Source organism: Eumetopias jubatus, unplaced genomic scaffold (genome assembly GCF_037043125.1).
Source record: "Eumetopias jubatus isolate StellerSeaLion01/CBP00866 unplaced genomic scaffold, mEumJub1_p1.0 scaffold_1, whole genome shotgun sequence".
NCBI lineage: Eukaryota > Metazoa > Chordata > Mammalia > Carnivora > Otariidae > Eumetopias > Eumetopias jubatus.
In genome coordinates, this window is record NW_028274807.1 from 68449170 (window position 1) to 68476594 (window position 27425).

Below are 27425 nucleotides of genomic sequence, written 5' to 3' on the forward strand. Positions count from 1 at the left end.
AAACAGCAACACTGCAAAGTTATATCTTTTGAAAGAGAACATTACTTTGGGTACATTTCCTCCCCAGTATGTCTTGAGTTGCCAAACCCTGCAGCAGGTGGCCCTATTCATCTTTGTTCTGTGGGGATGCTGTCTCTCTACCTGCTTGTTTCCGTGGCTTGCAGATGTCCACGTGAAAATGAACTTCTACAGGGCCACAGCAACCGGGCAATCCACGTATCCATGTCCGAACACTTAGGTCTACCATTTTCACTTTTCAGATATGTTTGTCCACCTTCTTCTGTTGTGCTTACATGTTCCCCTTCATTATTTTCCCAATTCGAGTGGAGTCGGGGAAGGAAGGAGGAAGAAGGGTGGCCAGGGTGGAAACCTGTTATCAATTTCTGCGAGTGCTGGGTTGCTTACCATCAATTTGGGTTCAGCTGCTTACATCTGGGGCCTGGTCAGCAAGAAGAGGATGAAATGCTTCCCTCCTCAGTCTTCAGGGCTTTGTGTCTTCATGGCATTCTCCTGGTTTTGATTTCCTGATTGCTCAGCTCTCTAAGACCCTCTCCTTTGTCCCAGCCTAGAGCTCCGGGCCAGTCTCTGGCCTCTAGTCCCCCTTCCTGTTTGCACCATCTTCTTTGTGTTCCATCTAAGCACAGTCTTGGCTCTCCCAGGCCCAGCCTACAGCCCTGTGTCTACCTCCTACAGCTCTCTACCTCCTACAACCTGGAAGCATAGGTGGGGAGGGTCAGGGACAAAGTCCTTTCTTGCTTTCTGTCTCAGCCCCTTAGGCACGGCCACATTTTTCGGAATCTCACCAGTCCTTTCTTACAAGCTAGACTTGATATATTCTGTCAAATCCTACCTTATAACCTGTGTTGGCAATCTCTAGGATCCACCCTGCCTTTTGGTCCAACAATAAGTTGTTTCTGTGTTGTTGTTGTTGTTGTTGTTATATTAAATAGATAATATGCTAATAGTTTTCCTTATTGTTTTGCTCTCTTGTCTGTGAGTAACTAGATATTCAGCTTCTGGCCTGCAGCTGAGAGGAAATACACTGAAGATCCTTTAAAGGATAGCATGTCAATGAAGAGGGCTGGTGTGGATTTGAAGGAAAGAAAAGGAATCAGTAAAAGAGAGAACACCCTAGTGAAAAACAACTGCTATTCTTTTCTCAGAATTCCTAGACCTAGGTACATTCTTAAACACATAAAAATTAGGCAGTAGGAAAATAAAACTTTACTTAAAAAAAAAACACAAAACTTCACTTTAAAAAAAGTGGAGTTCTGGAAATACACTGTTTATCTGAATGCTACAGCATTTCAGGTAGAAGAAAATGCTCCTAGCAAGTAGCATTGCATATGAGAATGGGACAGGGTGGTGATTGTGTATGTATATGTGATACAGCCAGCATTAAGGTTTCCAGAGATAAAATCTCAACACCTGTTGGGAGCTTTTGACTTCTGTAGTAGTTATTTTGGGTATCAGTCCCAATTAATAGACTGAATATTTGTACAGACAGTCTCCAATTTAAGGAGCATCTGATTAGGACTACTCATTAGACACTCCTTGTTTGGACATACAAATTGCCCTAATGAAGGCAACTATCACTTGTTCCTTTATTCAGAACACCTTAGGAAGATGCCCTTCTAGCAAATGTAATGTGGTGGGTTAACCCATCACTTGTACCAGGAAGTAGTTTCCTCCTTTTTCCCTACTGCTTCCTTACCAAAGACCACCTTGCCATTGCCAGAGTCCATCCCCTTCCTCTCCTGTGAGAGCCAGCAAGTGGAGAAGAAATGTGTGCCTGGTGTTTGGGGATGAAAACTGAAAAGCATTTTCCTACATCACCCTAGTTATAAATGTTGGTTGATTGTACAGGATGTACTATGTTAGTACCAAATTTTAAACATATTATGTGCTCAACTGAATTTCTTTATTTTGTCCTGGGAATCTAACTCCCATTTACATGGAAAATATACTCTCAGTGTTAAATAAGAGGCTTACAAAGGGGGGGCACCTGGTTGGCTCAGCCCGTTAAGCAGATGCCTTTGGCTCAGGTCATGATCCCAGGGTTCTGGGATGGAGCCCCATATCGGGCTCCCTGCTCAGCAGGGAGTCTGCTTCTCCCTCTCCCTCTGACCCTCCTCCCTGCTTGTGCTCTTTCTCTCCTCTCTCTCAAATGAATAAATAAAAAATCTTAAAAAAAAAGGGGGGGGCTTACAAAGGAACTTTTAGGTCACTACTCATTCTTCAACCGGGGACCTACATTAGGAGGTAAGGTAAATATCCACTTACTGCTGACAAATCCTAGGCTGCATGGCTTTGGGGTTCAGTGCCTATTGAAAGGAGAGCACTGTGCCTACTAGGTACATTGATGAATAGTTGAGATAGAAAAGATGAGTAAGATAGGACTCTTTCCTTCAAGGAGAATGCAGTTCTCTCTGGAAGTCACCATATGCACTTTGAAGTGTGTTACAAAACAAAACAAAAAATAGCAGTTGCAAAAGAATAATTACAATATCATAATTTAAAAATCAAAGGCATAAGAACAAATATAATGCAAAGTAACAGAGAAGCAGAGAAGGTAGAGATTTTACATTCAGTCTTAGAGAGATACATGGTTTAATGAAAAGTACCTGGCGGTGATAGCCACAGAAACACGGCTTGCCATTTTCTAGCTATGGAACATTCTTCAAACATGTTACTTTATCTCTTTGAGCCTCAGTTTCCTCACTTGAAAAATGAAATTAATAATGCCTGTCTTAAAATTGATCCTAAAGTTTAGAGGTAATGTATATAAGGAGCCTAATGCAATGCCTAGCACACCTGTAGACACCTGATAAACTTATATTGTGTTCTTTGACCCATAGGTTATTTAAAAGTTTATTCTTTAGTTTCCAACTCTTTGGGGATTTTCCAGCAATCTTTCTGTTACTGATTTATAATTTAATTACATTATGATCAGAGAAAATATTTTAAATGTGCTGAGATTTGTTTTATGGCCCAGAATATGGTTTATCTTGGTAAATGTTCTGTAAACACTTGAAAAGAATGTGCATTTTGCTATTGTTGGGTGGAGTATTAATAGATGTCGGTCAGATCAGTTAGATCAGGTCTTCAAATCTCCTCTATCCTTACTAATTTCCTGTCTACTTTTTCTATTTAATTATTGGGAGAGGGGCATTAAATCTCTGATTGTGATTTTTCTTTGTTTTGGGTTAATTGAATATTTTTTCCTTAAAAAACAGCTTTATTGAGATATAGTCACATAACATACAATTCACCTTTTTAAAGTATACAACTCCATGGTTGCAAGTATATTCACAGAGTTGTGCAAATATCACCAGTTAATTTTGGAACCATTTTATCATAAGAAACTCTGTAGCCATTAGCAATGACTTCAATCCCAGTATTCCCTGGAAAGCATTAATGTGCTTTTGGTCTAGAGCTAGAGAGTATAACACTAAGCAAAATAAGCCAGTCAGATAAAGACAAATACCATATGATTTTATACATATGTGGAATTTAAGAAACAAAACAAAGAAGCAAAGGGAAAAAAAGAGGGAGAGAGAGAAACTGAGAAACAGTCTCTCAACTATAGAAAACAAACTGATGGTTACCAAAGGAGAGGTGGGTTGGGGGGAGGGGGAAATAAATGATGGGAATTAAAGAATATACTTATTATGATGAGAACTGAATATTTTTTATGATCCCATTTTATCTCCTTTGTTGACTTATTAACTATAACTATTTTGTTACTTCAGTGGTTGCTTTAGGGTTGTTTATGGTATGTGACTTTAATTTATTACAGTTCACCCTACAAATGATGTTATGCCACTTTACATGTAGTATAAGAACCCTACAATAGTACACTTTCATTTCTCCCTTTCTGACCTTTGTGTTATTTTGTCATATGTTTTACTTATACATGTGCTATAAACTCCATGCTACACTGTTATTATTTTTATATTATTATATTTTAAAGAGATTTAAATAATAAGAAAAAAAATCTTACATTTTTCCCCATGTAATTAACATTTCTAGAGTTCTTCATTCCTGCATGTGAATCTGTATTTGCTTCTTCCTGAAGGACTTCCTTTAACGTTTCTTGTCATGCAAGTCTGCTAGTGAAGAATTCTTTCAGATTTGTATGCCTCAATATGATTTCACCTTTGTTTTTGGAAAATAATAGGGTAGGCATAGAATCCTAGGTTGATAGGATTTTTCCTTCTTTCAGTAAAGATGTTGTTCCACTATTTTCTTGCTTGCATTGTTTCTGGTGGGGCATCTATTTATCTATCTATATCTATATATATATGTACATATATATATAAAGCTATATATATATGTGTGTGTGTGTGTGTGTGTGTGTGTGTGTGTGTGTGTGTGTGTGTGTGGCATGTCTTTTTTCCTCTGGCCACTTTTTAAGATTTCTTTCCCTTTTTTTCCCACTTGGTTTGACTCAATTTTTATGTGCCTTGGTATAATTTTCCTTGGGTTTCTTATGTTAAGTTTTAGTTTCTTGTATCTGTGGATTTATAGTTTTTAATAAGTTTGGAATTTGGGGGGTCATTATTTCTTTAAATATCTTTTCTACTTCCTGCACTCTCTTTTTGGGGTTTCAATTACATGAGTGTTAGCTTTATTAAAGTTGTCCCACAGCTCACTGATACTTCATTTTAAAAAATGCTTTTTCTCTCAGCATTTCATTTTGAATAGTTTCTATTGCTGTGTTTTTGAGTTCAGTAATCTTTTCTTCTGCAATGTTTAACCTACTATTGATACCATCCAGTATATTTTTCATCTCTTAAAGTGCAAGGTCTTCTTTTTATGTCTTCTGTTTTTCTATTTAATTTTTGAACATATGAAATACAATTACAGTCGCCATTTAAAAACCCTTATCTGCTAATTTTAACATCTGTGTCAGTTCTGGGTCAGTTTTGATTGATTTTTCTCCTCATCATAGGTCGTATTTTCCTGCTCCCTTGTGTGTCTAGTAGCTTTTTATTAGATACCAGACATTGTGAATTTTACCTTGTTGGTTGCTGAATATGTCTGTATTCCTATAAATATTCTTAAGCTTTGTTTTGGGATACAGTTAAGTTAGTTGAAAAAGGTTTGATCTTTTCAGGTCTTTCTTATAAAATTTGTTAAGCAGAAGCAGAGCAGTACTAGGTCTAAGGCTAATTATTTACCCCTGCTGAGGCAAGACTCTTCTGGGTACTCTACCTAATATCCTGTGATTCATGAGGTTTTCCAGTGTGACTGGTGCAAACAGGTACCATTCCCAGCCGTGTGAATAGTGGGTGCCATTACCTTTAATTCCTTCAGGTGGTTCTTTCCCCAGCTTTGGCTCATTGCCTCACACACAGATGCATTCTCTGCATATCTGCCCCAGATTGGGTAAAGAAGGAAGGTGAAAGAAATGTATTTGTCAACTATAAAGTACCATTTGAATGTAGAGTTTGGGGTATCACCTTGATGTGTCTGCCATTCACTGATGTCAAAATCCAGAGATAAGTCTGTACCTTCCCCAATGCCTGTACTTCCATGTCTCTCTTTCCTTCAGTGCTTACATACATTTTCTCCTTTCCTCTCACTGCCCATTGGTTCTAGCCATGTGAGCCTGGAAAAATAATCATCAGGAAAGAATTTTTCTTCTGGTCCTCTGGTAGTCGCATTCTCTAGTCCACACAGCCTCTTTTGAATAATAAAAGTGCCTCCTAGGCCTCAGCCTTCCTCATCCCCAGAGCACAGAGCCAAAGTGCTAACTCCATGTTACCGAGGAAGCCAACTCTTGATGCTATAGGTGTTTCTATTCACTGTCTCTTCTACTCCTTGACTTCAAAAAGCTTGCTTGCCCTGCCCCTGTGCTTTAGCCCGGGGAGTCTGAAACCATGCCCTGTGTTGGGGGGATGCCTCTATTTTCAGAGACAAGTTATCCTAGGTCTGGTTCTTCGATGAGAAGAAAGCAAAAAAATAATGGGCCAGGGCTGCAGCAGGGTGAATGGAAGGTAGACTGAAGGCCTGAATTATCTAGGGCATTTTACCTGGTTGACATAGGGACTGGGGAAAGAACAGAAATTGCAGCTATCTGTGTGTCCCAATTGTCTGATTCAGAACAACCACAGGCCCTGCTTGAAAGCCCCAATGGCTGAAGGATCAATAACCCAGTGCTTATACCCATTTTTGGCATACCAATTGGGTAATGTTGATAAGGGGTCAAGTAAAAGACAGGGACTATGAGGCTTGGAAACCAAAGAATGTCTAGGACCTGTATTCAGGGTGAAGCCCTGAATACAGTCGGTTGTGAGTTTTAGAATCTCCTTCTGGTAGTTATAAGTAGGAGGGCTGGGCAGCAGGTAAAGCAGGGAGCCCAGCTTTTAGCATTGACCCCCTTGCCCTCCTACCTGTCTTTATTATCCCTTTCTCTTAATAAAATCTATTCTCTAACTCTTTTCTGCCTTATCCAGTATGATTTCCTACCACCATCTAATTTATTCAGGTAAGGCAGGGAGCCCAGCTTTTAGCATTGACCCCCTTGCCCTCCTACCTGTCTTTATTATCCCTTTTTCTTAATAAAATCTATTCTTTAACTCTTTTCTGCCTTATCCAGTATGATTTCCTACCACTGTCTAATTTATTCAGGTTGACTCAACTTAGCCAAACATATGCTCATTCCCATCTCTGTGCCTTGTTCATTCAGTAAACATTTTTTTTAAAGATTTTTTATTTATTTATTCAAGAGAGAGAGAATGAGAGAGAGCACGAGAGGGAAGAGGGTCAGAGCGAGAAGCAGACTCCCCGCTGAGCAGGGAGCCCGATGTGGGACTCAATCCCGGAACTCCAGGATCATGACCTGAGCCGAAGGCAGTCGCTTAACCAACTGAGCCACCCAGGCGCCCTCATTCAGTAAACATTTAATAAGTGCTTATTATATACCAGCCATGGTTCCTGGCATGAAGAACCAAAGATGAATGAAACATGGAACCTACATTTCAGGAGCTCAGAGACCAGTAGGGAGATAGCCATGGAAGCACATTGTTCATATAGGGATGATAATGGCCGTGGAATGGATAAACATAGAGTACCATGGGCATAAAGAAAAGCGAGTCATGTCACTGAGAAGCCCTCTTCTTTCTCTGCTAAATCCTGCCCATCCTTAGGCTTCTGCCTTCATTCTGTGTAGAGACAGGGCAATGTCTCTATACACTATACACCCATCACATCTGTCTTCTGGTTAGAAGTGTTCAGCAGCTTCCCACTGCATTTGGGGTGAAACACCTCAGCATGGCATGCCAAGGCCCTTCTTTATCTGACAGGATAGTGTCATCATTTGGAGCTTGGCCTCTGAAACCTGATTTTAATCCTGGATCTGTCACTTATGATATATGTGACCTTGGCCAGAAATTATTCATGCCTCAGTTTCTTCATCTGTAAAATGGGGCTGATGGCTGTATCGACTTCATAGGGTTATTTTGGAGATTAAGAAGTTAATATACATATAAATCTTTAGATTGTCCTTGGCATGTGAAAATTATTCAATAATTATTGACTATTTTTATTCTCAGTTTTTAGCCATTTTCTCAGCATCGATATCATGTCAAGAAACTTTCATTATTACTGTGTTACTTGCCTAGCTTTGTGTGTTGCTATATGATTTCTTTCAAGAATGATGACACAATAATCTTTGAAGGCGGCATACATTGTATATGGATCTGTACTCCTGAGAGACTCACAGCTTTAAGTATGTCTTAGGGTGACCGGCCATCCCAACTTGCTCAGAATGGATGGGACTTCTAGTGTTAAAATCAGGGAAGTCCCAGACAAACTGGGACAAGTGGTCCATTCATATGCAGTGGGTCCTTCGGTTTTGCCTTCAGTTTTGCTTTTTTTTTTTTTTTTTAATCTCTTATTGGTCCCAAACTTAACTTTCAAATAAGCTGGCTTTGGCTTTGCCACAAATATTTATTTATTGTCGAGAAAACATAAGCTCAAAACCTCTGCGTTTCTTTGGGGTTGCGTGAAATTCCCTAGGGTTTAAGGTAGAAAATATGAGGGATTTCTGAAAAAAACTCTGCCATCTGCTCTGGGTATATTTACTAGAAATTGTGGACAACCCCATAAGAGCCTTCCTCAACCTGGCCCACAGCCAGGAGGACTTTCCTGCCCATCATTTCCCATCTCTCTTGTCATTTCCATCATGATTCTGAGTACTTTCTTCATTTGCTTTTCAGAATCAACGTACCCTTAGTTGAGTCAGTGGCAAAGCCTCTTTCCTCACACAAGGATCATGTGTTTCCACGAATTCCCTAAGTGGGGCCAAGGGATTTTTCCTCCTTTTCAAGTCCCACCACCACCCTACTCACCTGCACTGAGACAGCATTTGCCCTAGGCCATTGTTTTTCAGACAGCATTCCTTAAGGACCCACTGGAGCCTCTAAGTATTTCTGAAAACCATGACACGTGTTTACTGAAGGCTTGCCCGTCTTCCTCAGTACAACAGTCTGTGTCAACAGCCTCTGAAAGTTTCTACCCCAGTGCATTAGTTCCCTGGGGCTGCTGTAACAAAGCAGCACAAATTGGATAGCTTAAACAACAGAAATTTATTGTCTCTCAGTTCTGGAGGCTAGAAGTCCAAGATCGAAGTGTCAACAGAATTGGTTCTTTCTGAGGGATATGTGGGAGAATCTGTTCCATGCCTCTCTTAACTCCAGTGGTTTGTTGGCAATGTTTATCATTCCTTGGCTGGTAGACACATCCCCTAATCTCTGCTTCATCTTCACATGGCTTTCTTTTTGTAAGGACAGCAGTCGTGTTAGATTAGGAACCCACTCTACTCCAGTAGGACTTCATCTGAACTAATTACATCTGCAATGACTTGGTTTCCCAATAAGGTCACATTCTGAGGTTCTGGGGTTAGGACTACAACATGGGAGTTTTCAGGGTTGGGGGCAGGGAGTACAATTCAATCTTTAATGCCCAGATCTTCAGGTGAGTCCAAAAAAAGAAAAAAACCCAGAAAACAAAACAAAATGAAAAATGAAAACTCCATGGACACTAAAGGCCACATCTCCATGGGCAAAGTCATTGCACATAAATCCATTTCAGTTCTCACTCACTTTGCATTGGATACTTTCCTGCTGCCAGATTTGCATCCTCACCAGTAACCACTTGTTTACCACTCTGTAGGGCATTGTATGACAGTAGGGATATTAAGAAATATGATAGACACTTGAGTCACCAGTTCCAAATCAGGGAATAGCAGATCTTTTTTAGGGGAAGCCTGCTGAGGAAAAGTTGAATCCATGGCATAACTCTTACAAAGGCAGTGACTCCCATCCTGATGAATAACAAGTACAAGCTGGTTGCCTTTTTACATGCTCTAGAGAATACCATGGTGTGTACAGACAGGGGTTGGAGGAGTGTGTGTGTGTGTGTGTGCGTGTGTGTCAATGTGTGTGTGCAAGCAGTAACAGGATAAAATCACCAGGCTCCTCCCCAGCCTTCCTGCAAACATTAAGCCTTCACTGGGTGCACAGAGAATAGCCTGCCTCTCCTCACTCTGACTGTGGCTGCTTCCTTCTGTCAGCTCCCTGGACTTGCTGACCCCTTCCCCTGCAAAGAGATAGCTCTGTTCCAAAAGATAACCACCAGTAGTTACAGGGAACTTGCGGGGGGGAAGTCGAACAAGTCTCCCAGTTATTGTTTCCCGGGTGTTTGCACATAGAAACACAGACGATCTTTGTGGATGAGGTATTTCTGACTCTGGCAGTTACAGCCTGAGATGTGAAGGCAGTGATGGATCATCGCAAGGGTGGGGAGTCTCAGCACTAGGGGATGGGGGTTCTCGCATGCCTCCTCGCTTCTTTCCAGGGACACCCCACCTCTGAGAAATCCCAGGGACGGAGGAGGCACCTAGCTAGTGCCCACTTATGCCAAGCTGCCAGGCAGGCTGCTAGCTCACTGAGAAGTGGCGGGCAAGCCTGGCACTCAGCTCCTCCGTGCCGGATCAGGGAGCTGTGGGCTCAGCGCCTACACCCTGCACTCCAGCTCTGGGCAGCCCCGGGTGGGCTGGGGGAAGGCGCGAAGCTCAGTCAGTGCCTGCAAGTTGACTTTCCCTCACTGTTGCTGCTGGCAGAATACCTACACCAATGCGGACAAGCTCCTAGAAGCCGCAGAGCAGCTGGCTCAGACCGGGGAATGTGACCCCGAGGAGATCTACAAGGCAGCACGACACCTGGAGGTACGCATCCAGGACTTTGTGCGCAGGGTGGAACAGCGGAAGCTTCTCCTGGACATGTCTGTCTCCTTCCACACACACACCAAAGAGGTAAGGCGAGCTGTGGGAAGGGAGCATTGGCTGGTATGCGCAGGGGCCTGGGTGGTCTTAGGGATACTAGCCTCCTGACAGTGATGATGCTAACGATTTGCTCCCGATGACCTGTAGTTAGGTCTCAACCAGAATGGAACAAACTTTTTCCCTTCTCATCTCTAGTGAGGAGGGGGCCACAGAGGCAGGTCGCTGAGGGAGTCTGCTGGAGCATTCAGTCCGCAGCTGGAGAAATTTGGGGATCCCTGATGTAGAAATAGTCGTGGCAAGAGGAAATGTAAAATCGCAGACTCCCTTCCCACCCTGGATCCACTTTCTCTTGCTGTTTCTTGGCAGAACTCAGTCCTGCAGAACTTTGATCATCTTGCTACCAGCAAGAAGCATACAGAGTTTGCAAATGTGTTCTGTGTTTTTATCTTTTTAAAACAGAGGATTAAATTCTTAATGAGGTCTGCCAGAGGGTGGTGATGTTAAAGTGAGTTGGTTCTCAACTTGCCTGATGATGGAGTGGTGGCCAGGGAAGGAAGGGGGACTGAGGTACCCTTCACGCAGGAGGAAGCCAGCTGGGCTTAAATCTGGGCCCGAATCATTCACAGAGTGGAGACAGGAGGATAGATTAAGTTACACTGTTGGCAGGGCGGAGGGGCTCATAGAGAGGAGGAGGGTTGCAAACCTGCAATTGCTTTTCATTTCTGATTAACATGGGGCACTCTGAAATTGAGTAAGTGGCCAGCAAGGAGGCACATTTAGCATCTCCTATAATAACACCCTTGGCAGATGAACTCATTAGGTGTATGCATGCCTGTGTTCCCCCAGGAATTCATTTTAATGGAGTATTAATTAAAGTTTGATTGCTTCTCAGGAAAAAAAAAATTAACCCTACTTAATTAAGTTGATTTTTGATATTTGAATTGCATTAAGAAGCCTGGTTGTTACTACTTCACAGGATTTTCTGACACTTGGTGGGAATGAATGCAAATCATTGCAGTGCCTATCAGAGAAAAACATGAAAAGATAATGTTTTCTAAACTGAGATTCCCCAGGCAGATGAAGGGCTGGCGAGCTCCCTGAAGATGGCTCTGCTTCCTCTCTGTGGGACCCACAGCCACTTTCTGATGAGTATCTGTAAAGCAAGGGGATTAACTTTAATCCAGGTTTTCCTGCCTGGTTGTCTGCTTGCTTGTGGCTCACCCAATTCTTATTAATGGTTTCAGAAACCAAAGGCTTGTGTATTCTCTTTTAATTATGAGCCTGTGGGTGATGGAATGGAGCATGAATGAACAGGAGTCATGTTCCCCATGAGGGCTGTGGGGGTGCTCGCTGCCCAGGGAGGTGATGGATGAGGTTAGTTTAGCTATTATCTCCCACGTACTGTGCATGGAGCTAGAAGGCTGAGATTCTAGTCCAGATTCTGCTGCTATAGAACCATGTGAGCTTGTGCAGATCACTTGTCCCTGGTCCTGGGTTGCCTCATCTATAAAATTGTACAGGTGGATTCAGTGGCCCTGAGACCCCTTATAGTTCTTATGTTCAAGATTCTTTTTCTTCTTCTCCTCTTCTTTATTTGATGGTGATAATAACAATAATAAATAAGGGTAATTAAGTCTGAAGTAATACAGGTGACTTACCTGACCTAAGATGTGGTTCACTGTAAGCACTCAATGTATAGTAGATAGTATTTTTTTTTTAATTGGGTACCTAATCCTTGCCAGACACATGGAATCATCATGATAATCTTATGATCTAGATTTTCTTAAACATATTTTCAAATGGGGAAACTCAGCATCACAAAAGAGTCTGTCTACGTGATGGAGCTTCTCACCCAGCAGAGACTTTACCTGTCTTCCTGAAGACTGCTCGTGCTTGCCTCTGCTGTTCCACACTCTCTCCTCCTGTTTTCCTCTGGCATCTCCTCCCCTCCTCTGCTCTTCTTTCTTCTCCTTTCTCTTCTTTTTCCTCTGTACATTTTCAACCCTCAGAGCAGGGCCTTGATGGGGAGGGTAGATCTTAGCTGAGAAATGCAAAGTGTTGCCAGGTTGTGAGTGTGGGGTCAGATGCTGATAAATACTGTCATAGATTCTTCCTGCCTAGGTATGGCTAATTTCTTCCTCCTTTCTTTTTTTTTTTTTTTTTTTGTTTTAAGTAGGCTCAATGCCAGTGTAGAGCCCGTTGTGGGGCTTGAACTCACAACCCTGAGACCAGGACCTGGGCTGAGATCAAGAGTCACTTAACCGACTGAGCCACACAGGCTCCCCTTCTCCTTCCTTTTCTTTCTTCCTTTCTATCTACATAGAGTCGTTTGCTGCAGAGTTTTTTCATTAATGCCACTGTGTAATAGAATGTTGTTGTGAGATTTAATTTTGAAGGAATTAGATAGAGCCCCTGTACACGAGATTTCTGAGCAGGAACTGAACATCCATCTTCATGAATGATTTAACCTAGGCTTCCCGTGACTCCCCAGGCTGAAGTTCATAATTTTACTTTTTCCCACTTCCTACATCAAAAGATTTACTCTAATTAGGATCAGAGAGGAAACAGGAGGAAGATAGGAGAAAGACACCCTCCAGGCCCATTTCGTCTACAGATTGAAGAGTCTGTTTAATCCTTTTGGCCCTGCCTCATGAATTCTTGGTGACTATGGGAGTCTGGAAGGTTAAAACCTTCTAACCATTTTATTGCAGTGTTCTTCAAATTTAAATAATTAGAAACTATCTAAATAGTCCATGTTGGGTGATTCATTAATCACAGTGCATCTAGCTAGCGAAATAGTATACAGTCATTAAAAATCACATTGTCAAAGATCATGAATAGCATGAGAAAGGGCTTGTAGTATAATACATAAAACACTGTATAACCAGCATGACCACAATTTTGATACACACATAGAACAAAGACTAGAAAGAAGTATACAAAGAAGTTAAATGGGTGATTTAATTTTCTTTTGCATTCTTTTGTTTTATAATTTTCCTTCAATGGTATGTTTGACTGAAAATCCATAACAATCCCAATAATGTTATTTTACAAAAATAAAATTTCTTATCCCAGTTGGAGAGAAGAGCTACACTATAAAGAGAGATGACAAACCTGTGTCGGGACCTGCTTATGTTTGCAGAGCCTCAGCTATTCGTATATATTGTGCTGAACTCTCTAATAGCTTCTTTTTGCCTGGGGACAGGAAGGCAGCTGACATTTTGCTGGTCTCTAGAGCTAGGGAGGATGTCGGGAGAAGGATTTACCCAAGTCCTCATTTTCTTTGTCCAGGGAGAAGGCATTTGTAGCAAGTGTCATCTGCTCTGCAGAGATGGTCCAAACAGAATTCTCTTTCCTTGCTGTGTTTCCATGGAAATGCTGCAATTGCTGGGCTTTCAAAAATATCCATTTTTAGATATTTTTGTAATAATAATATGAGAGTCAGATTAACTAAAGAATGTGGCCAAGATAATCAACCTCGACTCTTTATTACACAGCTTAATTAAATACCCGTTTCTATTTGTTTCTGAACTTGTGAAATCATTCTTCCGTGCTATTTGCTGCTCAAATAGGCACACGCGTGTGCACGTGCACACACAGACACACACACACACACACATCCCGCAAACACCTCGGACACTCACATGTACACATGTTCCTCTCCCCACCCACTGTAGAACCAAAACTAAATCAGTCTTCCAAAGGGATGATGCTCTCAAGAAACAAGACTGCTTCATCCTCTATTTCAATTGCCAAACTGTCACAGTGTTTGTTTAAGAAATAAAAGCTGGTAGTTGATGCCAAAGAAAAACTATCTCTTCAAAACGAGGGAAGGGTGGTTCACCCTGCGGAGCTAGACATCTGAGGGCAGTAGATTGTATCGGCACAGTGCTCCACAGCTGTGCAGGTGGAACAGCCAATCAGCAGGGGAAAGTGGTAGACTACCTCTTTCTGTAACCACTCATCCATAAGCCTCATTAGTTCTACAAACCTCCTAGTGTCTCCCTTCCTTGTCCCTCCCTGCCTGCCTTTTTCCATTACCTCTTTCTCTGCAGGCAAGATGGGCTCCATGGGCTGGCCTCTCCTGAACTCACTGGTTCACTCTTAGGACCAACTTTATGTAGTGCATTCAAAGCCTCCTTCAACTTTACCTCTGCTAAGGTTCTAGAACTTCTCAAATTGGGTCCATTGTTTGGATTCAAGTATTCAGGGCCACAACCACATGTGTTCTCTGAGAGGAAGAACACATAAAGTCATCTAAGTGTGTCCGTCCACATGGACCAAGTAATAATTGCCAACCAAAGAGCAGAACCTTGAAGGAATGGGTCACGGTACAGGTGTGTTTGACCAAGAAGAGCATCTGGAAATGGCTGAGACATGAGAGTCATTCTGGAAGCAGTGGATTGAAGGGAAAGATGCAGTGCTAATGTATTAGACTCTCCATAAGCAGAGGGTAAAAAGGATTACCCTAGGGGAGAGAAACCAAAATGGAGAACAATACGAAAAAAAAACACGTGGTTGCTGCTACCAATTACCTCACACACTCCATGATTTTACCTAGTTTTGGCAGTCATTGCTTGTGGTAGCTTGAAGGGAGAGACAATTCTGACTGGGTCTCACTGGCTGCCTGATAATTCATAAATTAGTACTAGGAGTGGCTCTCCGGTGTGGATTCTTTTCAAAGCAATCTAGGTATGCTCTTCAGGGGTCAGTCAGATGAACACATACACAGAAGGAAACCCATAGGACATTCAGATAGGAAAATTGCAGCCTAAGAAATGGAATATTGATCCTTACTCATAGTTTAGGGACACTAATGTTCCTTTCTGTCCACTTTATGTATGCCTCAGAGGTGCTTATTCAAAAAATTGCATTATGAGCCTGCAATTTAAATGTGCTGCTCCTCGGAGGTGACTGTGTGCATGTGGCCTCATGGGATTGCAAGTGGCTCACAACTCAAGCTTTCTAGGTTGCAAATAGTGTCTTAACTTGGTGTCACAATTATCCTCAAACTGGTGCTATAGTTTCTGGACTTTGGATGTCTCAGTGTCTAAGCTGTGACTGCAGTGTTTCAGTTTAGAGAGCCATTTCTTTGCTACCCTCTTCTTGACATCAGCCTTTGAAGAGAAACCATAGCAAGTTAGAGCTGGAAGGGATTTTAGAGACAAGCTGGAGAGTTCACACATACATGTGCGTACACACGCACACACTTACCAGTTTAAATATGAACTAGTTGAAGTAAAGTAGTTTTTCCGTGCTCAAGGAGTAGCCAGACAGGGGCAGAATCAAGAATTATCATCAGTAAATATCAATTCCATTCAAGAGCTCTTCTCCTTCTGTTTGTTTTTGTAACAGAAGGAAAAATAGAGAAAGATGTCACTAACCCTTTGTCTTTGGTGCTGTAGTCCCCTTCCCTATCTCCAAGCCAAATTCTCTTTAATCACTAGCAATTTTATTTGACATTTTATCCTCTTGAAGGTAGACCAGCACTTCCTTTTCTTATCAGCCTGCTAACCACTGGGCTGAGCTGCATTGAGTATTGTCCTTCATCATTTATCCCTTAGCTGATTTTCCTTAGCAGTAAGTAGGTTTGATTCTGACTTAGACAAGGGTTTGTTTATAATATAGTAGAATATGTGAACAGAAATGTGAGAGATCCGTTTCAATTCACTAGTCAAAGACTGTTTTGGGGGAGGACACATTTTTCTAAAGATATTGACTTCAGAGGTCAGAGTGTATCCTCAGATATCCCTAGTCTTTCCCTAGTCCCTTTGTTTATAACACTGATACCACATTTTTATCTGGTAATTTCTGTGGTCTATTTCTTTGCCCCTGCTATTTAGCTGCATGACCATCAGGAGGAGGGAGAGCCGTGAGGCACAGTGGATTTCCTCAGAAAAAAAATGATGCTTTCTTCCCTAGACCAACACCAGAGGTGTTCAAGTTTTATTAAGAATAAGGGAATGGGGTGCCTGGGTGGCTCATTCAGTTAAGTGTCCAACTCTTGATCTCAGCTCAGGTCTTGATCTCAGGGTCATGAGTTCAAGCCCCACACTGGGCTCCATTGGGAGCTGCTGGGTGTGGAGCAAAAAAAAAAAAAAAAAAAAAAGGACCTCTATCTTAAATCAAATAAAATTCTCAAGATCCCTATAAGCCTCTTTTCTGTCTCTTATTCCTGTAACAGCAAGTGCCAGCCTTACCCTGATCAGTCTTCCATCTCAGTGCCTGTCCTCCCTCAAGACGTCAAGTTTCTTTTCTTTCTCTTACATGACTTGCTTGGTGTCCACAGTTTTGTTGTGTTTTTTGGTTTTTTTTGGCTGAGTCATTTATTTTTTTTAATTTTTAATTTTATTATGTTATGTTAATCACCATACATTACATCATTAGTTTTTGATGTAGTGTTCCATGATTCATTGTTTGCATATAACACCCAGTGCTCCATGCAGTACGTGCCCTCCTTAATACCCATCACCAGGCTAAGCCATCCCCCACCCCCCTCCCCTCTAGAACCCTCAGTTTGTTTCTCAGAGTCCGTAGTCTCTCATGGTTCGTCTCCCTCTCCAATTACCCCCCCTTCATTTTTCCCTTCCTACTATCGTCTTCTTTTTTTTTTTTTTTTAATATATAATGTATTATTTGTTTCAGAGGTACAGGTCTGTGATTCAACAGTCTTACACAATTCACAATGCTCACCATAGCACATACCCTCCCCAATGTCTATCACCCAGCCACCCCATCCCTCCCACCCCCCACCACTCCAGCAACCCTCAGTTTGTTTCCTGAGATTAAGAATTTTTATCTCTCTCTTCACATTCTCTTTTCCTTTCCTTTCCTTTCCTTTCCTTTCCTTTCCTTTCCTTTCCTTTCTTTTCCTTCCTTCCTCTCTTTCTTTCTTTCTTTCCTTCCTTTAGAAATATCTAGACTTTTCAGTCTCTAGGGTTTCCTTAGACATCCCAGGACAAAGCAGCAAAACCAGCAAAGAGAGGCTCAGCTCAGCCTAGCATACTGAAGGACCAAATCCAGTGTTGATCTTTTACCAATTCCAAAATGAAGGAGTACTTCAAACTTTCCTGCTACCTTCTAGTGGGAACTGGAGGTGCTTGCATCAAAAGTATCTTTTAAATATAATATCTATCACTTCCCACATGCTAGGCACTGTTTCTAAATGATATATATAGATACAGATATCTATATTGATGGATATAGATATAACTTGCTTATTTGTGTATATATACATACAGACATACACACACGTATCAACTTAATAATATTTACAACTCTGTGGGGGTAAACACTATTATTATCCCCACTCTACTGATAAGGAAAACTGAGGTGCAGAGAGGGTAGGTTATTTGCCCAAGGTTGTCTAGCTGATATGTGGTAGAACTTGGGGCTTAAAACTCTTAACCATTATGCTGTATTGCCTCTCTATAAAATAATTTATAAAATAATAAATAATTTTTCAGAGAACCCATTACCTTTTACCCAGGGACTTCAGCACCTGTAGAAAATGCTTTCGTTCTCTAGGCAAAATGAAATAACATGAAGCAACAGTGACCAATATCCTGAACTTCCTGGTTTCAAACTGATTTGAAATAAATCCATTCATACATGTAGGAATATGTACCCCAGCTTCTATGGTCCGGAAAACTTGTTTTGTGTTTTTACAACAAAAAAAGGTTTTTTGTAAAGGAAATAAACTGAATTACAACTAGATTGTAAGCTGCTAAATGACAGGCACACTGAATAATAATAATTTGTATTCCTTATAGCAATCATCACAATGCCAAGGGTTTATTAATAATTCTATATGTTTACTTAAAGCATTAATAATAAGTAATTTAATTCCCATAATCTTTGATGAGCAGAGCAGATCTTATACCCATTTTGTAGATTATAAAACTGAGGCTCAGAGAGTTTCTCCCCTGTCCAAGAAGGTCATTGTTTATACCACCACCCCCTTACCTGCTGTCTCTAAGGCTTGTTAATCTTGTTAACTCAACGTCTTCTGCCATATCTGGAGCCTTTCCCACCTAAAGAACAAAGAATAACTTGTCTGAAATCTGGAGACTATTTTTGTCACTATTATTTCTTTTCTTATCCCTAATTACAAAGGCCATACCTTGATTTATTTACCATACTGAGAACTAACTAGATGAAATAATATTCTTGAGGTGGATATTTATCCATATTTTTAACATAGAAGACTTACAGAAATCTTAGAAGCAGAAGGTAATTAACCTTTATTTTATTTAATGCTTTCCTCAACCTATTTTACACATGAAGTCAGAGAGCCAAGGGTGGAGTGATTTACTCAAAGGCACGACAAGTTAAAAGAATAGGGGCCAAAATCCACATCCAATTCTGTCTATCCAGTTTCTCTCTGTACTGTTTTTTGTTTTGTTTTGTTTTGTTTTTTCCTGGTAGAGCCCTGAGCTTATCTTTCTGGCTAGCCAGGTGAAGATTCCTTATTTCTAAGCAAGCATCAAACTCATCTTTCCCTTCATCATTTTATGAGCATGCTCTGTAGGAGTATTAGGAGTAGAGCCCTGTGGCAGACCACTGGAGACCTAGTTTCAGTATGAGGAAGAGACACCATTTCATGGGTTTTCAGTAATTCAGTCCAGCTCCTCATCATTTCCAGTGCTTATTCTGTTCAAAACATTATACTTAGCACTTTTAAAGTTGCCTGACCAGTAATATCACCTTGGCTGCATTTCAGTGCTTGACTATCATGGGGGAAATGGCTCATACTTACATTGAAATTAAGATAAGCTACATTTTTAGCATTCAACCTTCTAACCAACCTAGCAGCCCTGAAAAGAACAAAATAATTTAGCATAACACATATTTTTAAAATGAATCGTCATTTGGTTCTCATTGAGCATCCCATTCCTTTTTTGCATATTTCCAAAATCATGATACATTTCTAGGAATCAGCATCTAGCAGCCTGGAGTGTGCAAAGCCCTCCTTTCTGAAAGATGAAATAATATATGTCCCTCACCAGTCCTCTGTTCTTCCTAGCCTCTCCAAGATGAGTGATCCCCCCTGCTTTATGATTGCAACTTTCCCTGAACCACAGGGAAGTTAAGCCAGAGGTGGTTCCCATCCTTAGGGAACGGAAACATTAATGGAGTGAACTTAGCGGAGATGAGCAATGAATATAAACATAGGTGTGCTGGTGAGAAGGACAGTCTAACATATGTCACTGACTGGTGGAGGGTAGGTTGGATGACCCCTGTCTGACTTTCTTGTCAGAAAGTCCTGGCCCCCACCCTGACCTCTCCTGTCTGCCCTGAGTGGGGTCTCTGCTCTCTCCCCCACAGTTGTGGACATGGATGGAAGACCTTCAGAAGGAGATGCTGGAGGATGTTTGTGCGGACTCAGTGGATGCGGTCCAGGAACTGATCAAGCAGTTCCAGCAGCAGCAGACCGCCACTCTGGATGCCACGCTCAACGTCATCAAGGAAGGCGAAGACCTTATCCAGCAGCTCAGGTCAGCGCCTCCCTCCCTGGGGGAGCCCAGCGAGGCCAGGTCAGCATGGGCAGTGCTTTCCAGTGGGAAATGCCCTCGACTAGATGTGAGATAAGTCGTGTCCCGGTCTTGGTTCAGCCACAGCCGGCTTTGTGGTCCTGTGTGAGCTTCAGTCTCTCCCTCTGTCAGATATGAAAATGCCTGGGCCATACCCAACTTGAGTTTAGGATGAAATAGTAAATGGGAAAGCTCTGGTGTTTCAAAGAATTACGTATGATTCATGATGTTGTTCAGCCATCAGTGACATAGACACCCGTAAGTGACATAGACACAAAAATTAACAACATTCAACAGAAAATAAATAACATCTTCATGAAGAATTATGGACTTTTTGGTTATGTGGAGAAATAGCCAGTATGGAATATAGTGTTCTTTGGCTTCTGATCTTGGGCTGAACCCTGAATGCTAGTGCCGCAGTTGGCAAAAATGGGTGGCTTTGGCCCCATGGGGATCTAGAGAATGTGTGTCATTATCCCACTCTGCTCTCCATTACCCACATATGACCTTACCACCATTCCTTGCTGCCCAGAAACTACAACTCCCTCTGTATCAACCTAAACAAACATAACTAAGAAGGAAAATCCTGTCGAAAACCTTACATTCATTTAGAATCATCCACACCATTGCCTCCTTTCTGTTGGCATCAATATCTAGCTTCCTGTCCCTGTCAAGGGCACAGGCTCCTCAGATAAAATGTCATGGGGCCTTGAGGAAGCCCTCAGCGCCACACCTGTGCCCAGGTGCTGTATAAATAGGACTTGATGGTGCTAATGATGTCTGCCCACGGGGACTTGTTCTATCCTAAAATCACCGAGTGCTGGGACCTCTGCCTGCTCCGGACAGAAATAATCTCATCAGCAAGCCCCAGGCCAGCCCTGGGGCCTGAGGGAATTACTTGAATTGGAGAGGGTTTTTCACCACCCCCGTACCAATTGTCCAATTAAACAAATAATGAGAACTTACCTTGAGATAGCCCTGGCACGTTTTTCTGTTGGAAATTAATCATGTCGATTCCAAGCATGCCCATGAGATGTCTTGAGTCCTCCTGTTGCATACTAACAAGACAGCCTCTTTTCCTTCTTCCCCCAGTTCATCTTTACTAACATGTAATACATGAATTTTGTCTGCCTATCTAGGAAGCCCTACTGAAAAAAAATTCCAAATAGCAGGCATTCTCTTAATCTCTCTGGCCCTCAGCTGCTTTGTCTGTGTGATTAAGGAGGTCACTCTAGGAGCTCTGTCAGCTCTAGAATTTTGTGATGGTTTTGTGTTTCCTCTCCAAATACTCTTCACAAACTTGGTGGGTTTCGTTCTGTGTGGGCTGGGTCTATGGTGATGACCCTTGCTCTCACCTGCCAACCTTACGTGATGCCTAAGGGCTGAGGGTTACTCTGTGATGGCAAAGGCCTGTTTCTACAACTTAAATGCCATGGATTTCAGAGAGGACCCTAGCTAGCTGTGTGACCAATAACCACTGGTGACCACGTACGCCCCCACTAGCCTGACTCTAGCCCAGGCTCCTGTCCCTGATTTCAAGACTCGTCAAAGAGGAAAAGAGTGGAGAGGGGCAGGAAGCCTCCCGCCCAGCAGAGCACACATCTTCTCTCAATCTCCCTGACTCTTCTGGCACTCATCACTGGAGCACCTCAGGTGGTTTTGGCATCATCTCTGTGATTCCTAGTGAGTGTGATGCTGACATAGGTGCCGTGCAAAATGGTCAGAAATCATTCTCTTCTTTCTGGAAGCTGTGTGATGGAAAACAGCCCGAGAGGAGCAGTCAGAAAGAACAAGCATATCCTTCCAACAGCAAAGTGCTCAACAAATGGCATAATGCAGAGGATCAAGTACATGCCTTATATTCTGTTCTTGATTGGGTGTCTGTGCGGTGGTGGGGTTTTGTGCCCAAATAGGCCAGAGGAGAGGGAGCTCTCAGAATGACAGAAGGAGGGCCTCCTGACCATGGGCCTTATGCCCCCTTCAGAAACAGTGTGGGCTCAGACACAGCTGCTTCTGAGACAAACGCAGGCTGACAGGACTGGTGGTCAGAAAGCCTGCTGATGATTTTGCTCTTGTCCTCCTACTTTGTACATTGTATAAGAAACCAAGAGGCCACAAGATAATGAATGTGCCCATTTATTGTAAGCTTCAGGGCCCTATAGAATCTAAACGTCTGAACACCTGTAATTGTCCTATTATAATGATCTCTTCGGAGGTCTCACCACCCCTTACTTCTCTGAGCAGCTCAATATGTTTCCTTTTGGTTCCCGCCTATGACATGTCACCTCCCCGCTGCCACTTTCGTAGACTCTACTGCTCAGAGAGTGCAGGCCTCCCACCTGCTTGGCTGGGTTCCTCCTTTTCTTGTAACGCCCAAATCAGAACTCATCTTCTTTGCCACCTTGCTGTTGCCCCAGCCTCTTAGGCCCTACCCTCTACTCTCTGCAGCTGGGCCTGGGCCCCAGTCAGTGCTTGGCACTTCTCCTGTGTCCTTTCAGGATTAATGGCCATTCACACAGCACGTTTCTGGTCACAGAGCACATTCACGTGCATAGTCTTACTTGACAGCAAACCACGAAGTCAGGGGGCGGGGGGCGGATTATTCAGTCCACTTGATAGGAGGCAGCTGGGGCTCCAGGAGGTCATTTCCCAAGGCCACAGGCCCCTGTGTGTCAGAGTGGGGACTTACTCTGGGCTTGTGGCCTCTACATCCCGTGCTTTCCTCACAACAGCCTGGAGCCTGGGTAACAGCACAAGCCCATAACTTTGGCATGGCATTATCAAGTGGATGAATAATTTTGGTCGCCGTGATCTCATTTTATTTAACAAGAATCCTGTGAGGTAAAACTAGGAAGGGTGATTTTTTTCATATGCCTTTAATTTGTCAACTCTTACGCCTTGTGATCAATGTGTCTGCTCTCGTGCGTGTGTATGTGTGTGTATTAAACCAGTGCATCATCGGCTGCATGTATGTGTGGAACCAGTCCAGCTCCCTAATCTATTCTGCTTTGGAGAGCCCTTTCCATACATTCCTTTGTCTGGTCCGTTTCACAGTTCTGAGGACTAGGAGAGCAGCTAGTCTCAGAGCTACAGTGCTGTGAACCTCAAAGACGATACACGTATCATTGGTTCACCTGCTAAAGACAGTCTCAGGGTCACAAGAGGAGTTTGATAAATGTCGTGAATGACCCAGTCGATTCACATCCACCTTGCTCAGATGAGGAAGGCCCCCTGCCCCTATATCACTTTTAACATGGCAAGGCCTCTCCCTTTTCCCCCCTACTCGGCCACAGGGACTCGGCTGTGTCCAACAACAAGACACCCCACAGCAGCTCCATCAGCCACATCGAGTCAGTCCTGCAGCAGCTGGACGATGCCCAGGTGCAGATGGAGGAACTGTTCCACGAGCGGAAGATCAAGCTGGACATCTTCCTGCAGCTGCGCATCTTCGAGCAGTATACCATTGAGGTAGAGGTGGGGAAGGCGGGCACTGGGAAAGGAGAAGAAGGGGAGTCATGGAGAGTTCTGGGGCCACTGCATACTGGCCTGCTTCCTGGTCAAGGGCACTGCAACAGGGGCTGGGAAGGGAGCATTGGGCAGTACCCTATGGGAATTCGAGGGGATGGTGCATCAAGGATACATTTTTAGAATCAGCAAATTCCCACTTCACATTCTACCTTGTTCTGTTCCTCTGTCCTTCTCACCTGCTCTGCCAAGCAGAGCCTCTCTGTTTCACTTCCTGTGTGGGAATTACTTTACTGAGAAGGTTTTTGATGGGATTATTTGGACCCTTGGTACTTTGGTTCCTGAAAGAACATGGCGTTGGCCATTTGAGTTGGTGATTGGATCCTTTAGCTTCAGGAGTAGGTAGGTGTTAAAATTTGGAGGCCTCCTCAGCTGAATGCTAGAGGTCAGGAGCTAGATGAAATCACAGAGCAGTCAGGAAGTCAGGAGCCAGGGGGAGAAAGACCTTTTCTTCAGTTTGCTTTGTGCTCACCAAGAAAGTAAGTCTATGCTAAGGCCATCTTGGTTCAACTCATGGACTCCTCAGTTCCTTCTGGAAAGGTCAGAATCAGATGTTCTAATATATTTATATCCCTTTGTTATGCCTATTAATAATGTCTGTTCCACCTAATATCTACCTTTTATTATTTTCTACTTTGAAACAGTAACTAAAGCCAGGCCAGTAGGGTTCCTGGGGTGTGAAGGGTGTCCAACACCCAAGGCACTTTGTCCTTTTCAGGGATAGGGAAAGGGTTAAATTAAAGAGGCACTATCTTCTCTTTGCTCCCTGCTGGTGTGGTCTGAGGGAAAGTGCTCTCCACCCATCATTTTTTTTAAAATTTTGTTTTGCATTCCAACCGGCTCCTCACAGTTGGGGCTTCTGGGTGTCTGGGAATGAGCTTCCCAACAATATCTGTGGAAACTTCATGAAACTGGTTTGGAAGGAAATGCCTTTTTTTTTTTTTTAATGTTGCAATACCCATATCCCAATCCCAGTCCCGGCCAGGACCAGAGAACTGTCCTGGCAAAAGATACTCTTCTTCAATTCTGTGAGCAACAGGGTTTATATTGAGAATCACAAATATACAAGGAAAGCAGTCCTAAAACAATCCTTCCTATCCCTGTCTTACGGTCTTTTTCTTCTTATAACCACCACACCTCTACTTTTGCCCCCCTGGAAGCCACTGCAATTTCTTGCTTAAGACTACCCGTTCCAGGGGCGCCTGGGTGGCTCCATCATTAAGCGTCTGCCTTCGGCTCAGGTCGTGATCCCAGGGTCCTGGGATCGAGCCCCGCATCGGGCTCCCTGCTCCAGGGGAAGCCTGCTTCTCCCTCTCCCGCTCCCCCTGCTTGTGTTCCCTCTCCCGCTGTGTCTCTCTCTGTCAAATAAATAAATAAAATCTTTAAAAAAAAAAAAAGACTACCTGTTCAAAAAGGGGCATTCTGGACAGTTTCCAGAACAAAGGAAAAGATAAGTCTTTAAATCTAGATCTTGATTATCCTTCCAGCTTATTCTGTAACTTTAGGTGTATTTATGTGTACTTTTTACTTAATTTCTTCTGAATCTACTCTCAAAAGGATTTCAGGTAGGAAGTAGTATTAAAACATAAGTTGTGGGGTGCCTGGCCGACTCCGTTGGAGGTGTGCATGACTCTTGATCTCAGGGTTGTGAGTTCAGGCCCCACGTTGGGTGCGGAGATTACTTAAAATAAATAAACTTTAAGAAAAATAAATGTATACTTAAAAGTATATGTTGAGAGAACAATGAAAGTACTAGTGGAAAATTAGAGATTTTGGCAGGCAGCAGAGAGAATGTGGTGAACTTCATAAAGCTGGGGTGATGAAGGTAACAAAGAAAGGAAGGAGGGGGTGTGAGTTGTTAATCTTTGGTCCTTGGGAGTGAGGCTCACTGAAATAAACAGAGTTACATTTGACTGCAGTGGCGCCAGCCCCAGGCACTCCCACCAGCCCTCCCCAGCTCCGCTGTGCCTGCCAAAGGTGAACGCCTCCGTTGGGAAATTATGTTAGCAGGTGTGGTGATTCTGCTCTTGTGGTCTCTATTTACTCCCCTCTCATTCCCGGTCCACATAAAAAACTGCTTGAGAGGAAGGAAACCATCTGAGGGTTTGGATGTTTAGGTTTTGTTTCATTAGATGGCATGGTTTTGAGGTCAGGGTTGCTGGTTTAGTCGCAGAATGGGTCAGATAGCTTCACTTTGCCATGAACTGCACCCCTGACATTAGCCGGAGGGGGTAGGGGACATCAATAGGGTGTGTTTGCCTGAAGTGATTCTGGAAAATCCGTTCCCACTCCTGAAAAACAATCCCGAGTATATGCCAAAATTATCCATTAAAACAAAAAAGCAAACTGTAAATCCAATACTTTAAAATTGGATCCTATTTAAATGTTGCCCCAGAGGGGCTTGTTATTTCAATTACAGGATTTGAATTCTTCAGCCTTTGTATTGTATAAAAATTCTCTTCCCCCCTGCAATCCCCATACGGCACAAAAACTTGAATAGTTGATATGTAGTAGAGCAAAAGTGAGGACATAGTATGGGGTCCAATAAAATGAGGGAGATGAAAATAGTGATTTGGTTCAGCACCCTCTGGTTTAGGCAGTGACATCCAAGTTTTAGAAGGGGTCTTGTGCCCCATCTGGGGTGTGGCCCAAAGCTTGGGAAACGGCTGCGTTTCATCTCAGATTGATATGGAAATCCTGCCAACCCTATGAAAAAGTTCTGCTTCAACTCAGATTGTCAGAAGCTATTTTTGAGGGTGATGAGATTATTTCAAATACCAGCTAGTGTTTCACTGTGGGGGGATGAAGAGCAAACATTTAGGGAAGGGTCAGAGTGTGAAACCGAGGGCGGCTTGTGTAGTGAGGGACATGTCGGAGCTGACATTAGCCAGGACAGGGCCTGTCACTGCAGACCCTTCAGCTATGGGGTCCTTCCCTCGTGAAAGGCATTTGATGGACATACTCGAAATTCCTGGGGATTACTGAAAACCAGAGCAGGCCTGCACCCCTGACATCTGGGAATCTAAGCGTGACTCCTTAACCATGTCACCGATGGCTGAGATGGGCTAATTAATTTAAAAATTAAGATAGTCCAGGAGTTGCTGTGCCAGACTCCTTTTCCTCAGTGAGAATGGTGTGTATGACGCCCATAGGATAACCTGGGCTGAGGTCATAGGACACCCTCATCAAGAATGAAACTTACCCCAAATGCATAGGCAACTGCTCAAAAGCCAGGACTGCAGCTGCATTCCTGACATAACTTCTTAGCCTCCATGGAGACCAGACAGGGTGACCCATGGTGGAACATGATGTTCTGTAAAGTGTTTCCTGTAGGTTCAGCTTCCCCCTACGAAAGACATTTTATATGAAATGGTTGTGATAGCAGAGACATTTCACCAAATGTGAATAATGTTTACATTGTGGTGGTAAGAATAGGGGTGATATTTTCTCAAAGCTTCCAGGCATTTCAAAGTTTTCTACAACTGACCAGAATGATCAGAAAGAAATTAAAAAAAAAAAAAGCAATGTTTTTAGAAGCAAGAACGGGCCAGCAGTCTCCAAATTCTTTTGATCGTGCACTCTCTTAATAAAATATTTTTGAACTTGCAACTCCTTATCTTTGCATATATTAGTTTATAAATGGTACACATGTTCAATCACTGGCTAATAATCTCAGAACTCAGGGTACCCTTAGGGTGAAATTCAGCTTTTTTCGTTAGAAGTTGTGGTTCCATATTTCAGATCACCTTCTTGATCATTTCTAATTATTTTTTTGGCCTGGTTTCTTGACAGATCTGATTAGATTATCATTGTTTCTTTACCCCACAAGGTGGCCAACAGAGAGTTCAAAGTTCTCTTGTGCTTTCATGCCTATTATTGCCCTCAAACTGCAGTTTCTTTGCAGGAAACTTGATAAGCCATGTGTCTTTCTGTGAAGCTTAGTTAAAAGTAGATAATAGATAAATCTATTTAACTGGGTGCATGTAAAGAGCAGTAACTTGAACTACGCTGAAAGCAAAGGGACAAAAGAGCCACAGTCAGCCCCTCTACGCTGCAGGATCCCGCCCTGCTGGAGG

General features: G+C 42.8%; 1 protein-coding gene across 10 annotated transcripts in view; it reads left to right on the forward strand.

Annotated features, from left to right (window-relative positions):
* KALRN (kalirin RhoGEF kinase) overlaps nt 1-27425 on the forward strand; it is a 694375-nt gene that overhangs the window by 321778 nt on the left and 345172 nt on the right. For 9 of the 10 annotated variants that reach the window (XM_088024801.1, XM_088024804.1, XM_088024808.1 and 6 more), the window contains exons 11-13: nt 10130-10321; nt 19619-19827; nt 23118-23292. In XM_088024801.1, the coding sequence (XP_087880927.1) occupies nt 10130-10321; nt 19619-19827; nt 23118-23292 (576 nt within the window). Of the gene's footprint in view, nt 1-10129; nt 10322-19618; nt 19828-22011; nt 22066-23114; nt 23293-27425 lie in introns of all 10 variants that reach the window. The other variant, XM_088024799.1, reaches the window with a different exon arrangement.